Here is a 15,270-nt window from a genome sequence, read left to right as displayed (position 1 = left end):
AGTGTGAAGGACATTGTTTGCCTAGAAAGGAGTATGGACTTTTTATCCAGAAGGGTGCAGGGAGCCAATGAAGGATTTAACTAGAGGAGTGATATCTTTTGAAGTCTTGTTTTTTCAAAGGCTAAATCTGAGAGGGGTAGACTGGAAGAGACTAGTAACATTTGTTCAACAATTACAATATAGTGGGCATTCTGCTCTGTATTTTATCACACCAAGCCTTTATGATAGTGTTCTTCAAACTGCCAGTCATGATCGAGAAAAGGAAGTGGGGGGAGGGATAAATGAGGAGGTTGGGATTAACATATACACACTACTATATATAAAATAGATAACCAACAAGGACCTACTGTATAGCACGGGGAACTATACTCAATATTTTGTAATAACCTATAAGGGAAAAGAATCTGAAAAGGAATATCTGCCTATCTATCTATCTATCTGAATCACTGTGCTGTACACCTGAAACTAACTCGGTATTGTAAATCAGCTAGACTTCAATTGAAAAAAAAAAAAAAGGAAGGAAGGAAGGAAAGGAGGAAAGAGGGAGGGAGGGAAGAAAGAATAAGATAGGACAGGATAGAAAACATCAGTCCATCACGGGTAGGAAGGGTAAGTATTGTTTTTGGAAAGTTTTATCACTTACACTTACACTCACAGGAGTATAAGTGTACTGAGTCAGGATGCAAATATATTTCTCACTGTGGAGTTATGATTTTTTTTAAAAAAGGAAAGCCACTGCTCTAAGATGTAGGTGTGATTAGGCTCACTTTACAGATGAGGACATAAGGCACACGGAGTTTCGGTACCCTGCCTCTCTGTTAGTAGGCTGTGCGAGTTTCGAGCCCAGGCTGGTCTGAAATCAGCATGGATTCCTTCTCACTAACGCCTTCCAAAGTTACACAGCCATAGGGAAGATAAACCTACCCGGGTAGCGCCTTGGCCAAGTGCTGAACTCACAGCACCTCGTTCAAGGAGGTAAGTGGGACAGAGGCCAATTCTGTCCACCCGAGGCGCTGGTTAGAATGCATACTCCAGGCGTGCCCCACACACGGGAGGCAGCCCCGCAAATCTACTTTTAGAGAGCTTCAGGTGATTTTGATGCCCACGTTAGCGGGTCGATGCAATAACCAGGTGAGGATTAAGAGGGGTTTGAACTGAGACGGTGAAAATACTCCTCTCTGAGAGGTGTCACTTAGCCCCAACTCCCGCTATTGTGTCTGACTCCAGTGCCTCGCTGTACAAAGTCGCCCGGAGGTTCACTTCCCTCTCCAGAAGCGATGAAGGGCGAGAGACTAAATTAAAGACTGGTGGTTTTCCACTAAACAGGTACGGGGTTCAGTGGCCGAAGATCAAAAGGCCCCTGCCACACCAGGGCGACACTGGATTGAGGAGCAAAGTAGATACTATTTAAGGGGCATTTTTCGGCCTCACCCTGATGACTTCTGATTGGCTTTAGGGCAGATCTATCACTCATCTTCTGGGTTAGAGGTGGGTGGAAGGTCAACCACGACCAATACAAAACCACTCCTCAGCTAAGCCCCTCCCCATCTAGCTTCCTGTTGCTGTCCATCAACTACCTTGTAGGCGGGACTTTGCCTCCCGCCAGTTGGCTGGCAAACATGTCGTTCACTCTTCAGTAGGCTTCCGGTTGGTGCCCTCTACCGTCCATCAGTGACATTTCACAGTTCTATTGGCCAAACCAACGTCGCTCTAGGTGCCTCTCTTTGATTGGTTGGTGGTGCTGTCGGTCCCCAGTGTACCGAACTCTTATTGGTGAACGCTGCCGTCGCTCGGGCGGTGGCGGGCTCCGGGATTGGCGGGTGCTAAGCGGGCGGTGTCAGGCTCTCGGTGGCGGCGGAGGCGGCGGAGGCCCGGGAGGAAGATGTCGTAATGAGCGGTGGGTCCTGGCCGCTGCCGGCGGGGTCTTCCCGGCTCTCAAGGGTCGGGAAGACGGGCAGAAGCCGCAGGGAGGAGGAGCCGGGGCTGGGGGTTCCCCCCTGGGGCCGGGCCTGGCGCCGGGGCCCGGCTCCGGGAGGGGCGGGGAGGGAGGATTCCCGCCCGGAGGAGGAGCGGGGCTGGCCAGCCAGGCGGAGGCACCCGGAAGGGGGCGTTCGACTCCCCGCCCCCTCCGAGCCCGCTGGGCTGGAGGGCGGCGCTTCCGGGGGCTGGCGAGAGGAGCGGGCACCCAGGCCGGGCCTGGCACCCCCTCCGCCCGGTGGTCGACCCGCGTGAGCGCTACCAGGCCCGGAGACGTTGCCTGGGTCTGCTCTGAGGAGGCGGTCGACGTCTTGTGCGCTTGTTCTGTGTTCGGGGACCCTCTTGCACTCTAACTCTAGGTGCCCATCCGCAATTCAAGGTTCTCCCGTGTGCAGAGAGGGGCGGGGGAATGCTTGAAATTCCGACGGCGCCAACCACATGGGCACTGCTGGGCGTGGAAGCCAACCTAGTTAGTGATGTATCCCAGTCGAGAGATGGTGTCAGGACACGAGGGCACTCCCTAGGCAGATGATCTCTCGCCTTAGACTGCGGAGTGGGCAGAAACCTTTTAATATTTTCACTTGCATCCTTGAACCTGCAACTAGATTATATGCCAGCTCTTTGCAGAATTGTGAAACGTTTAAGAACTTGTTGACAGAGCTCCCAGCCTGTTACCTGACATCCCGGGCGGGGGAGGGAGGGGACTGCTGAATCCCAAAGGTCAGGAGCAAACCTAAGGAATGACAGAAGAAATAAAACAAAATGGATGCTTACTTTCTTCCTCCACCCCACCTTCGTCCCCATTACGGTTCTCAGCCTCCTACCCATGCTTCTTGGCTTATGTTCCTGGTGGCTTTCTAATTTTAGATGAAAAGGAACTGCGTCTTCTCATCTGGGCCATTGAGAAACTTGTCCTCACTTCATTCCTTGGTTTTGATTCCAATATACTGTCATGTCTAATTGTTTCTTAATTAACTTGATCCAGAGGGACTCAGTCTGGCTTTTCTCAGTGCACATTCTCCCGAAGTTTGTTTCTTCTGAGGCTACTTCTTGCTCACTTATTTGTTTTCTTAGAGAAAGGGAGGGAGGAGCCGATAGTTCTGCTTTAAACAATTGGCCCATGGTCCCCCATTACATGGGTTTCATTGCAGATAGAAGGGTGATGATTGTTGCAAGGTACACTGGCAATGCACTGTCTAAAACTTGCATCCTGTACCCCAGAAGGCATTAAGTATCACAGTGGAGGGCTAAGTGTTGAGTTGGTATTTTGGATAAGATTTTTTGGGCTAGAAAGTTTAGGGTGTTGGCCAGCTCACAGTTAGGCTTTGAAGGGAATGATGGTGGAGTCCACACCACAGGAGTAATTTTGATTTGATAACACAAAGAAACCTGTTGTCTGCAATAATGAATATAACTGCAGTGTCTTGTTTTGTTTTAAATTCTTGTGTGCGATGAAGGGGGCGAATCTGTCAGACAACCTATCAATTGGGCTGATGATGTCAGTGTTCCAGTGGCTTCTAACAGGCATTAATACCTGTTGGAAATGGATTCTCATTGGCTGGGGCGATTGGTAAGTTTTCTAATTCTGGTTCTTCCACTTGGTTGTACAGAGGCTTAACCTCTTTGTTTAAAAGCAGCAACAACAACAACAACAACAAAAAGCTGGTCTGACATAATTATGAGCCCCCTGAGCTAGGCTGCTAAAGACACAGTCTCTTTGCCGAGGAGACCCAAGTAGAGTTAGTTCATAATTGGAGCGTCACCTGACTGCTCAGCAGGGAGAACTGACTCCAGGAGGAAGAGTTTGGCCTCACTGTTGACAGCACGTAGACTGGCAGGCTCTTTTCTCTCAGATTCTATTAAGTTTGGGCCTCTGGAGGCTTGTCAGAGGAGAGAAGAAACTTTAAGAAGATTCTGGCAAATGCCTGGGTGAAGGAGCCTCATGGCATGACAGCAGAGAGGACAGTTCATTTTGATATCTTTGGCCTTGAAATTTCTAGTTCTTCTGTTGATGAATAGCAGCCTTTCAGAGAAGTTACATAGTCTCTTGTACCCTAAACAGTTCTTTGCTATAGGTATGTGATCATTCCCAAGCTTGATTTACGCAAGTATTGCCCAACCAGGGCCTTTTTGAAAACATTTAAGCTTGTTGCAGCTAACCAGTAGACCTTGGTATTGGCTTGGGTTTAGCGGTCTTCTAGACCTTGCTCACTCCCATCTATATGATGGAAATGTAGCATGTTCTTCTAAGACTTACCTTTATCCCTTCTCTGTAGACACACAAATTGGAAGCCTTACTTCCAAAGATTGAAAAACTTAGGAAATATTTTGGAGGAGATGGAACAATAGCCACAGAATGAAAGATGCAGAGAAACACTGGGTGTGTAGAGTATCAGAAAATGTAGAGATGTGAACACTTCTGAGTTTAAATGATTACATTGTCCAATCTGAAACCTTGTGGGCTGCAGACTTAGAGCAAAATCTATTTGGAGAAGCTCCAATATTTTCTTATTAGTGTATTGGGTGATACATCTGGAGCGTCCCTTTGAGCAGCTTAACTGGATTTGTGAACGTCTTCCCAGCAAGTTCTAAGCGAGGACACTTGGTTTCCGTGGTGGGCTGGAAGCCAAGATGGGCCGAGAAATGGACACCATTATGGAGTACATTTGTTGATGTTTTTGCTTTTTTGTTTTTGCTTTGCTTTTGTTTGGATCCACGTGCAACTCCTCTTGTGACTTCCTTCTGTTGAAGGAAGGGAAAAAAGCTTTCTCTTTATTTCTTCCTTCATAGTGCCAGCACTTAGATCTTTATATTTCTGAACATAGTTGAAAGTTTCTTTCTCTCTGAAGAACTACTTCCTTGGTTATCAGATCTTTTTTTGGCTAGCAGCATTCTCTTAGGAGACCTCAGGGTGGGGAGGTCTCACTTTGCTGTCAGTTATCTGTTGGAGCTGGGTGGAAAGATGAATGAAGTGGGTAAAAACATGGGGCATGTGAAAAAAAAAAAAAAAAAACATGGGGCATTACTAACTTAAGGGCACTGTCAGCTTGAGTAGGAAGGAGATTAGAGATTGCCCTTGTGGAGATGTTCCCAGGTAGCACTGGTTGATTTGTTCCAGTTGACAGGATTCCAGAATGGAAAACTGATTTTTCTACTGCCTCACTCGAGGCTGAGAAGAGAGCCCAGGAGCAAGCTGAGTCAGCACTGGCAGCTTGAGGGACGCTACCACTTCCACTGCACGTCTAGGTCGCAGTCTTTGCGGATGCTCTGAGGCCACCACTAGCATAGGGGATTGCTTCTCATGAGGATGGGCTTCGAGCTGGCATGCTCTTGGGAGATGAGCTCCACTCAGGAGCAGAGGAGTGTAAAGAGCTAAGTGCCCTGTTTTGCTGCTTCTCAGTTTACCCTCTGTGAGCAGCTCCAAGCAGTGTTGAGATGTCAGGGCTGTTTGTGTCACGGGAAGAACATGCTTGCAGACCCAGCTGTTTGAATCCTTCCTTTGGCCATTTCCCCAAGCTATAGTTTGTTTCAGCATCGGAACTGCATGCTGTCCCTAGCCAGAAGCGCCACCACACTGAGAAGTGTTTGTCCCCATGCTGTGATTTAGGCTGTTAGGTGGTCTCTTCATCTCAGCCATGCAGTGAAAATGGCTCAAGAACCAGCAGGCACTGGCCTCCACACTCCCAAATGTCCTCTCTCCAGAGCTTCCTCTTTGGGGTGTTTGTTACCTCTTCTAGGGGACTTGGTGGAATCACAAAGCTGCCTTTCAGAGGGTGTAAATAGGCAGTAAGAGACAGCAGGCAGGGCCACGTGATTGGATGTGGAATATTTCTGCCCCTGGCCAGTGTCTAACTGGGAGTCTTCTCAGACTAGCCTCAGAACAGACCAAAACATTTCCCAGCCATCAAAAAAGTAAATGGTGAGCCAGCCCTCTCGTCCCAGGGGAAATGAAGTCACTACTCATTTCAGAACCGATCGTAGCCCCGGATGAACGTGTGAAACGACTCACAAAGCAGAGAGCACGTGTTTGTGCCTCATGATATTCTTTAGTGGGGAAAAGTATGTCTTGGTTTCTTTTTTTCTCCTGTTTTCGACAGTTCTGAGGCCCAGTATTTTTGTACCATTTCCTGGGACTGCTTCTGTCAGAGTGAAGAGTTCTCACCATCCCCTGCTGGCTGCCCCGTGTCCCCACTCACTTCTCCAGGGTCCCTTCCAGTCTGATAGGATGCAGACTAGCAAACGACACGGTCATGTTTTCAGGAGAGAGATTCAGGGTGGAGACACATAAGAGGTATTCAGACAGCAGGTACGCACGTCGTCTTAACTCACTTGGAATAGAACTTCTTTCCAGTACTTGTTAATTGAAAGAAGCATTGAGATGTGGTGCCCGGTGTGTGGTGATGAGGTATGGGCTTTGAGAGTTCTGTCCAGGAGAAAGACCAGACCATGCTGGTCCACGCACAGGCTCTCGTCCCCGTGTGAGGTGACTGGCAAAGTTGAGTTTCTTCTGGGACTGGATCGGCAGAGCTGACCTGGTGAGTGGATCCCAGCCTAGTGCCAGGATATGCAAGTCTGCAGGTTTTCTTCTTTGGTTCTTAAATTCTACTCAGGCTCTCCTGCTCTGCAGCCTCCAGGATTCATTCATTTATGCACTCAACAAGCATATATCGGGCACTTGCTGTATGCCAGGTTGTGGGGTGGGCGGGTGGGGGGTGCATCACTAAGTAAGACAGAGAGAAGTCCCTGCCTTTAGGAAGCTTACATCTTAGTGGGAGACAATAAATAAGGCTAACTAGTAGATACTAGACAATGAGAAGCGCTAAGGGGAAAAACCAAATAGAGGACAGGAGAAGTGAGAGGAGCGGTTACATAGGGTGGTCCGGGAGGGGAGTCTGAGTAAAACCCTGAAGGAAGGGAGGGATTGAGCCAGGCTCAATCTGGGGAGGGGGTGGTGAGAACTCAAGCAGAGAGAACAGCAAGTACAAAGTCCCTGAAGAGGGGCCATACCTGGCATGTTCAGGAACAGCAGGGAGGCCAGCGTGGCTGAAGCGGTGAATGAGGGAGAGTGACAGGGATAAGTCAGAGAGGTCACATGGGCCCCTTATGTGTCATGATGTGGACTTTGACTCTTACTTTGACTGGGAGACGGAATGTACTGGGGACTCTGAGCAGAGGAGTAACGTGATTTCATTTAAGTTTGATGGATCTCTGGATGCGTGTTGAGAATAAACCAGCAAGGACAAGGTCAGAAGCCCAGATAGGAGGCTTTCGCAGTTATCCAAGTGAGAGATGATGGGGACGTGAACCTGGGTGTTAACAAGAAGTGGTTGTGAAAGCAATCAGAGTCTGAACATATTTTGAAGGTAGAGCCGAAAGTGTTTACTGACAAGTGTAGAGTGGAAAAAAGAAGGGTCAAGGATGACTCCCAAGGTTTTAGGGCTGAACAGCTGAAAGGATGGAGTTCTATTCACTGCCGTGGGGGAGTCAGAAGAAGGCACAGAATTAGGGAGATAACAGGAGCTCTGTTTGGGGCTAGGAAGATTTGAGTTGCTTATTAGTACATCCAAGTGGAGATGTCAGTAGGCAGTCAGATATACAAGTCTGAAGATATAAGTTTGGGAGTCATCATTATATAGAATCTATATGTATTATTGGTTTCTAAAGCTCTGAGACTAGATGAAATCCCCCAGCAAATAGGTGTAGACAGAAGAAAAATAGGTCCCAAGACTAAGACTGAGCCCTGGAGCAGCCCAACCATTTAGAGTTTCAGACAAGGACCCAGCAAGGGAGTCTTAGAAGAAGCAGCTGGAGAGGTAGGAGGCCACCCTACAAGCCAAGTGAAGAAATTGTTTCAAGATAAGAGGGGCCAGCTGTCAGATCAACACCAGCTGAGGTCTAAGAATTAACCATCGGACTTGGCAACGTGGAGGTCACTGGTCGTGGGAGCAGTTTTTGTGGTGTGGATGGGAGGGGGCAAGCTGGCTGGAACAGGTTCAAGAAAGACTAGCAGGAGAGAAATGAGGGACAGCAAGTATGGGTGACCCTTGCAAGGAGTTTTGCTTGAAAAGGAGAGAAATAATGGATCTTGGCTTATAAAGGGAATTTTAACTTCTTGATGTAATTGTGGACTCACATCAGGGTCACGGGCTGAGGCTGGGGTCAAAGTTGGGAACAGGGAAGACAGGATGGCTCAATAACTGGGTGGAGACAAGATCTCCATTCTTTAGCCTGTGGCATTAGCCACGCCCAGAACTGTTCTCATTTCATGGAAAGTCAATGAAATTCCTTTTACTGTTACAGAGCTCTTTATATGGTTATTATAGTTGTTGGAGATTTGCTTCTCAGAAATGCTCAGAGCAATTTGGAGTCTTTCTTGATCCTTTCTCCAGCTAAGCTTATTCTCTAAGCCCATTTGTCAGCTCCCTTTGAGGTCCAACTTTGTTCTCTAAAACCAGCTGTGGCTTGCTTTTCCCTCACCAGCTCTGAATTCTTCCAGGCTAGGCAACTGGAAAAGACTGGGCTTAGGAACGGTTTTGTTGGCTTCAGGCCCAACTGAGCTGACCAAAATAGCCAGCAGGAGAACTGTCTACACAGAGTGAAATTCCTCCAGGGGAAGTACCGTAGCAGACAGCCAAGATGGCCATAGCCAGGGTGGTAGGACCCCACGAGGCAATAAAAACCTACTACCCCCAGGCTTGGCTGTGGAGTTTGAGCCAAGTTCTTCCCCAGAGCCTGCTGTTGTGGTATTTCTTTGGATCCCTTCTCTCTCAGCCCGTCTCAAGAGTAGTAGTCTCAAGTGAAAGACCAGTGGAACAGCCCCTAGTCTGATGGCCGGGGCTCCGGGGTCCCACCTGAGGCCTCTTCCTGTTACGTGGTGCTTGCTCCCTGAGTCAGCCTATGGAAAGAGCCCTAGAACAGAGCTGCACTCCCTGCTCCGTCATGGGGGGTGGGGGGAGTTCTGTGAGGGGTGCCGTGGGGCATATACACTGGCACAGAGCAGGGGCACTTGCCCCAGACTTGGGGAGCAGGAGGGAAGATGTCAGGAGAGTTATAAATGAGCTCTGAAGAGGGACCGGAGTTGGCCAGACAAATGGGAGCAAGTGTGCTTAGGCTCCGAGTGAGAGAGGACATGTTGTAGTTCCAGAAATGGAAAAAACTGAAGTGTTTGTCTGGAGAGTTGGAAGGGCAAGAGATAAAGCAGGAGAGGGGGAGGTGCAGGGAGGGAGGGGGCGGCTTGTTTCGGCCTTTATAAGGTTATCTTAAAATCCTTTGGAAGCTATTGAAGGATTTAATCTGGGGAGTAACTGTGTGGGATTTACATTTTAAAAGAGTCTTCAGACCAGATGGTGGAGGCTGGATTAGAGGTGGCTAGGCCAGAGGCTGGGAAGCCATTTTGAAGGCTTTGGGCCGAAGGTGGTTAACGCCAGCATAATGCAGATGGAGAGAGGTTTGTATTTAGGAGGTGGACCCAGGAGGACTTGCTGACTGAATGGTGATGAGGATGGCGTTCAGGTTTCCTTGTGATTGAGAGGCTGGTTTAACCAAAAATATTCATCATTCATTCAGCCTGCAGGCACTGAAGTGTCGCTGTGCTGTGTTAGGCTTGATGTAGCAGTTCAGTGGTGAAAACAGACCTGGGCCGCCCTTCCATGAGTGTGGAAGAGAGACATTAAGCCCATGATTATTTAATGGGTGGTGAGTTACCAGCGGAGTTAACCTCATCTCAGGGGTCCTGGAAGGCCTCTCTGAGGAAATGACATACCTGTTACATTACATAGTGGGCTCTCCGGGGGGGAAAAAAAACCTGCCTGAGACCTGAAGGGTGAGTAGGTGTTAGCTAGTGAAGAGAGAAGAAGAGAGCTCTAAGCAAGGAAAGGGCAGCGGCAGAGATGGAGGCTCTTCATGGATCTGGAAGGAGGCCCGTGGTGGCTAGGGGTGAGAAAGCTGGGGAGAGATTGGGCAAAGGTGACAGCTCAGTGTTGGAAGTTCTGTGGCCAGCCCAAGTGGAAGGCCCACAGAGGGCTGGATGTACTGATCCGCCACTCAGAGGGCAGATGTAGGCCATTCATAGACCTGGGAGTCCTCAGCCTGTGGAAGGTACCTGAAGCCATGTGAGTGGGCACAGTCACTCATGGAATGGGTGTTGGGTGAGAAAGATGATGTTAAGGAACATCTGTATTGAAGGGGTGGCAAAAGGAAGAGGAGCCCACAAAGGGAAGAGTTGGCCGGAGAGGTAGGAGAAAATCCATGAGGATTTCAAAGAGGAGGGAATCGTCAACGGGTCAGAAACTGCTGAAGGGGGTCAGTTGGATTTAACAATGAGGAGGTCCCTCGTGACCTGGGCAAGTGCAGTGTCAGTAGAGAGCTGGGGTGAAAGTCCAAGTGAGAGAGGAGGGGGAAGCAGAGTGCTGGCAGCTTTTCCACTAAGTTTGGCCGAGAAGGGAGGAAGCTGTAGCTGGAGGGACGGAGGTGCAGATGAACGATCTGTATGTACATCAAGAGCTGGGACACTCAGGGGATGCTTGTCCCCTGGTTTTGGAATTAAATTGGCTTCCAGCATGGGGAAAAGGAAAGTCAGGTGTGGTCCTATCAGGCACGGGATGCCTCCCAACCCCTGTCTGGAAGGCTTGTCTGATAGCCTTGGAAATTTTCCTTGCAGCCTAAGAGAGCTACTGTTGCTTATGTAGTAAATCACCGTAAAACTTCACGAGCCAGGGGACTGTTGAGAAAGTTTTAGCCAACCCAAATTAATGAAAGTCTGAATGATAGCACTCTGAAGGAAATGCAGCCTTTTCTTCCAAGAATATGCAATAACCCCACTTACCAACGTTGCTAAATGTAGGTTTCAGTGAGCAGGTATAAACTGCTGTTAAAAGCAAATGGTACGATTGAAACAGTGGCAGTGGTATAAAACAGTTCCCTAACTATGCCTTAGAGTCCCTTTGCAGGCTTCATACACTATTTAGCCTCGCTTTGAATAGTATGAAGGAAAAGCTAAGCACAATTTATGTCCAAATTATACATTTTAAATATAAGGCTCCAAATTAATGAGGTTCTAAAGTACCTTTGAATATAGTCCTGCAGTTAGGCATCGGTGCTACATTTTTTTTTTTTTTTTTTTTTTTGGTTGCATTGAGTCTTCGTTGCTGCGCGTGGGCTCTCTCTAGTTGTGGCGAGTGGGGGCTACTCTTTGTTGTGGTGTGTGGGTTTCTCATTGCGGTGGCTTCTCTTGTTGTGGAGCACGGGCTCCAGGTGCGCGGGCTTCAGTAGTTGGGGCATGTGGGCTCAGTAGTTGTGGCTCACGGGCTCTAGAGCGCAGACTCAGCAGTTGTGGCGGACGGGCTTAGCTGCTCCGCGGCATGTGGGATCTTCCCGGACCAGGGCTCGAACCCGTGTCCCCTGCATTGGCAGGCGGATTCTTAACCACTGCGCCACCAGGGAAGTCCCAGCCACCAGGGAAGTCCCTGTGCTGCTTAACCACTGTTCATTTCCAAACACCAACTGGAAATGCTGCTTTTCCCTTTCATGGGTAATCCCAGGATATAATTCTGCAGTGGCAGGGAGATTAGTCTCTGTTTTGGTTGCCCAGGTCCACAGCCCAGGGGCCACAAAACTCTGAGTGGCTCTAGGAGAGATACTTAAAACCACTGGTTTGAGATCTGGAGGAGTATTTCAGGGGCCAGCCGGGAAGGCAAATGAAACCAACCAAGACAGTGTGGGTGGAGCGCCCACAGTCTGCAAGGGCGTCAAGACTCTGCTGTAACTTATTAACTGAAGAGCCTCTTAGCCCAGCCCAGTCTCCAGACAGTTTGAGTCCAGGGTGATAATGACTGCATGGGGAGAGAGGGAGATGGGAAAGGGAGGTGAATAAGCACTGGGCCAGTTTTCATTTTGTTTGCATTCTGTCCTGTTCTAGTGTCCTTCAGTTTCATAACAGGGGATGTCTGAGGGAGAGTCATTCACCATTTTTAGCTAAGTGAACCTGAGCCCAAGGGAGCCTCCTGGGAGAGCCCCTGCCTTCCCTTCCCAGCCCTGCCAGCAGCTAACTCATCCTGTGTTTTCATCGGCAACATGGTTTGAGGATTATAAACAAGTTTAAATTCTCAAACTAGATCATTTAGTCCAACTTCCCACCCCATCTAGACATCCCATCTCTGACAGAGACACACATCCTGCCTCTGGCTAAATGATTCCAGAGAAGGGAGAACATTACCTCAGGAGGCAACTGATTCCATCTTTTGAAAGTTGTCCCCTCTAATAAACCAAAATTTCCACCCCAAAGTCTACCCATTGAACACATGTATGGAATAAACACCCTGGTGGGTATCGCTCCTCTGGTGTCCTGGTCACCACCATGGCTGCCCTCCTCTGAACGAGCTCCATTTGAAAATCCTCCTTTCAAAATGTCCCTCAGGACGGAACCTGACACTCCAGATGGGGCCCGAGTGCAGAGCAGATGAGGACTATTATTTTCTTCTATGACTGAACTTCTGGAAATTCAGTCCAAGATTGCAGTAGCTTTTTCAGCCACCACATCTAGATTCTAACTGCTTTCCATTTAACTTTGAGTCAAAACCACTGGGGCTTTTTCTCATGAGAACCGCTAGTAAGCTCTGTCTTCCTGTTCTATATGCATGTGATTTTTTTTTTTTTTCTTAACCCAAGTGCAGTGTTTACTCAGCTTCAAAGTTTAAACCACCATTTATTGATTACCCCCTGTGTGCTCAGTGTTTTTCATATTACTGACGCCTCCTAGAATCCTGTAAGGGTGACATTACCTCTGTTTTACAAACGGTGCACTGAGGCTGGGAGAGGAATGCCTCAGCCATCCCACAGTCTAAATTCTCATTTCGGTCTGGAGCCTCATGCTCTTAAGCACTGCACATACCAGTTTTTTAAGATCTCTTTGAACCCTAATACAGACACCCATTGTGTTTACAGTCCTCAGTTTTGTGACATCCATAAAGTTAATTTGCCTTCTAGGTCTTTTGCATGGTTTCCCAAACTTGGGTGGTGGAGAGACTGCTTAGAAGCCGCGTTTTCCAGCCTCTAGGGCACAAAACCAATTTAGTGAGTCACAACCGGCATTTTAAAAAATGAAATAGAGTAGAAAAATACCAAAGCCCATGACATGTAGCAAGGGCAAATTTTGTTTCAGGAAATTCTTATTACATCAGCACAGGACAGGGAAGTGTGTGTGTGTGGGGGGGGGGGTATATGCGTACACTGGGTCTTGATGTAAATTGTTTTTATGACTGTGGTTCATGGTCTAAATAGTTTGAACACTGCTCTCAAGGGAAAATGTTTTTCAGTCAACTTAGATTGTTTTCATTATAAGGCTGCAGCCTTAATTATGTATGCACATAAATCTGTTTATCAACTCATCGATCTAGTTCCCATAAAATTTAATTAAATAACTACAGAAAAGCCAATAAAACTCAAATCAACAACATCATTTTGGGAGGAAAACAGTTGACTGAACCCAAATTGCTGCTGTCAGTGTAAGCACAGCGCAGACTTGACATCCGGGCTCCTTGAGTTCCGCATGCCCACCCTGCAGCGTCTAGTGCCCAGCAGCATGGTCTTTCCAGGCTTCTGAAGAGCCGTCATTCCTCACTTTGCACAGATGTATCATGAATTACATGTGCAGAATTGAGTTGTCTTAATTAGCCCATGTAGTTAGAGTGGTGCCACTTGGTACCAGTACAGTTGTAAACACACACACAGGCCCAGAAATGTGCAAACCTTGGTTAAGCAGCAGTCACCCAGCGATCTGTAGTATATGTTCATTTTTAAAAGATGATCATCACAGTGAAAACACAAGAATAAAACATTCTGGTAGAGAAAGCACAAACCTCCGAGGAGAAGCCTGCATATCCTGGTCCTGGCATGCACCCGTAGTTTGAGACCCTGGTTGACATCGTAGCAGCAAACTGCTCAGGATGGCCTGGCTCTCAGCACTTAGGTGGAGGCATGTTCAGCTTAGCCCCCAAACCGGACTATCATCCTGCCTGCAATTCTCTCCCTCCTCGTTCCTAAGAATACTATGAACATTTCAGTCAGATGCCTTGTTGTTATAAAGTACACAGTGTATACCATTCTCTTGATGTAGCCAACCAAAACCCCCAAAAAAGAAACAGGTTTGTTCAGCATGACTTGTTTTTTGGCAACCCCACGCTTATTCTTTGTGATCACTGCTTCCTTACCTCAGTAATTGTAGTTGCTGTTCAGTCATTTGTTCTAGGATTTTGCTAAGGATCAGTGTCTGTAATATTTCAGGATCCACATATATGATTTTGCCCAGAGCTCCCCTCTGGCTCCTCACACAGTTTGCAAGTGTGCCTGCAAAGTGTCTCCCTACTCTGGAGTGCAGTTCATGTGGCCTAGGGCCTGGAAACCATTTAAGGCTTTGATGAGCCTACTGTACTTACCTGTCCTGGGTTGCAGTTCCCGCTTTACCTTTTCTTTACCTTTCCCATTTAAGAATCGTTCCCCCAAAGAGAGAAGCCAGAGGCAGCTGAAATGTGAGTGGCTCCGCCTTCTTCCTGACCTCTGCCTGTCTTCCTCCTGCCGCATGCCCAGCAGGGGCTCCATGCCTGAGTCATTCTGCCTCTTGGAGTCTCTGAGTAATACCCTTCCTGTTTCAGTACCTCCGGAAACCTCCTTTCCAAAGGTCTAAGATACAAGTCTGACTCTCTGCCTGGTGTTCTTTTCCTTAGTGATTTATAAACTATAAGATGGCTTAGATCCTTTCCCCCCACATTCTCCTGATTTCCATTTTACTTGTATTTCTCTTAGATCAGACTTAAGTTCAGAGTAGAGATTCCTTTCATTACTTCCTCAACGTTCTTTATTTTCCTTTATTTAAAACGAGTATAGTAGAGTGTATTCGTTGTGGGGAAAATGAGAAAATACAGAAAAACAAAGGGAAAAATTCTTTAAGTGAAGAAAAAAATCTACCACCAGGAGATAATGGCTTTTAACATTTTAGTCCCCTTTTTTTTTTTAGACTTTTTCCTGCTATATTCATATATAGAAATATATACACATTTAAGGAAAAATAGGATTTATTATATTTTCATTCTCATTATATTCAGTTATTAGCTCTGCTAATCTCAGTGATACCTATGGGGCTATGCCTATTGTCCTATGTAAAACTGTAAATTCATTTAAAGTAATTACCTGTGTGCTATATGTAATCTATACGTGGGCCATTGTGCTTATGTGGTGAAGGCTGAGCATAAAGCGCTCAAGACTTTTGCATGGAGTGGGTGTGTCCTCCTTGATGGGGAT

General features: G+C 47.6%; 1 protein-coding gene across 3 annotated transcripts in view; it reads left to right on the top strand.

The window, feature by feature from the left end:
* The first annotated feature begins 1,799 nt into the window (after positions 1–1,799).
* SP2 (Sp2 transcription factor) overlaps positions 1,800–15,270 on the top strand; it is a 26,526-nt gene continuing 13,055 nt past the window's right edge. The window contains exons 1-2 of one of the 3 annotated variants that reach the window (XM_082372338.1): positions 1,837–1,897; positions 3,435–3,547. Coding sequence is in view for 2 of the 3 variants with exons in the window: in XM_082372337.1 (XP_082228463.1) it covers positions 1,891–1,897 (7 nt within the window). In the remaining variant the exon portion in view is untranslated. Of the gene's footprint in view, positions 1,898–3,434; positions 3,548–15,270 lie in introns of all 3 variants that reach the window. The other 2 variants (XM_082372337.1, XM_082372336.1) reach the window with 2 other exon arrangements.

The sequence above is a fragment of the Balaenoptera borealis genome (genome assembly GCF_965194805.1).
Source record: "Balaenoptera borealis genome assembly, chromosome: 20".
NCBI classification, from domain to species: Eukaryota; Metazoa; Chordata; class Mammalia; order Artiodactyla; family Balaenopteridae; genus Balaenoptera; species Balaenoptera borealis.
This window is presented reverse-complemented; position numbering and strand designations above follow the sequence as displayed.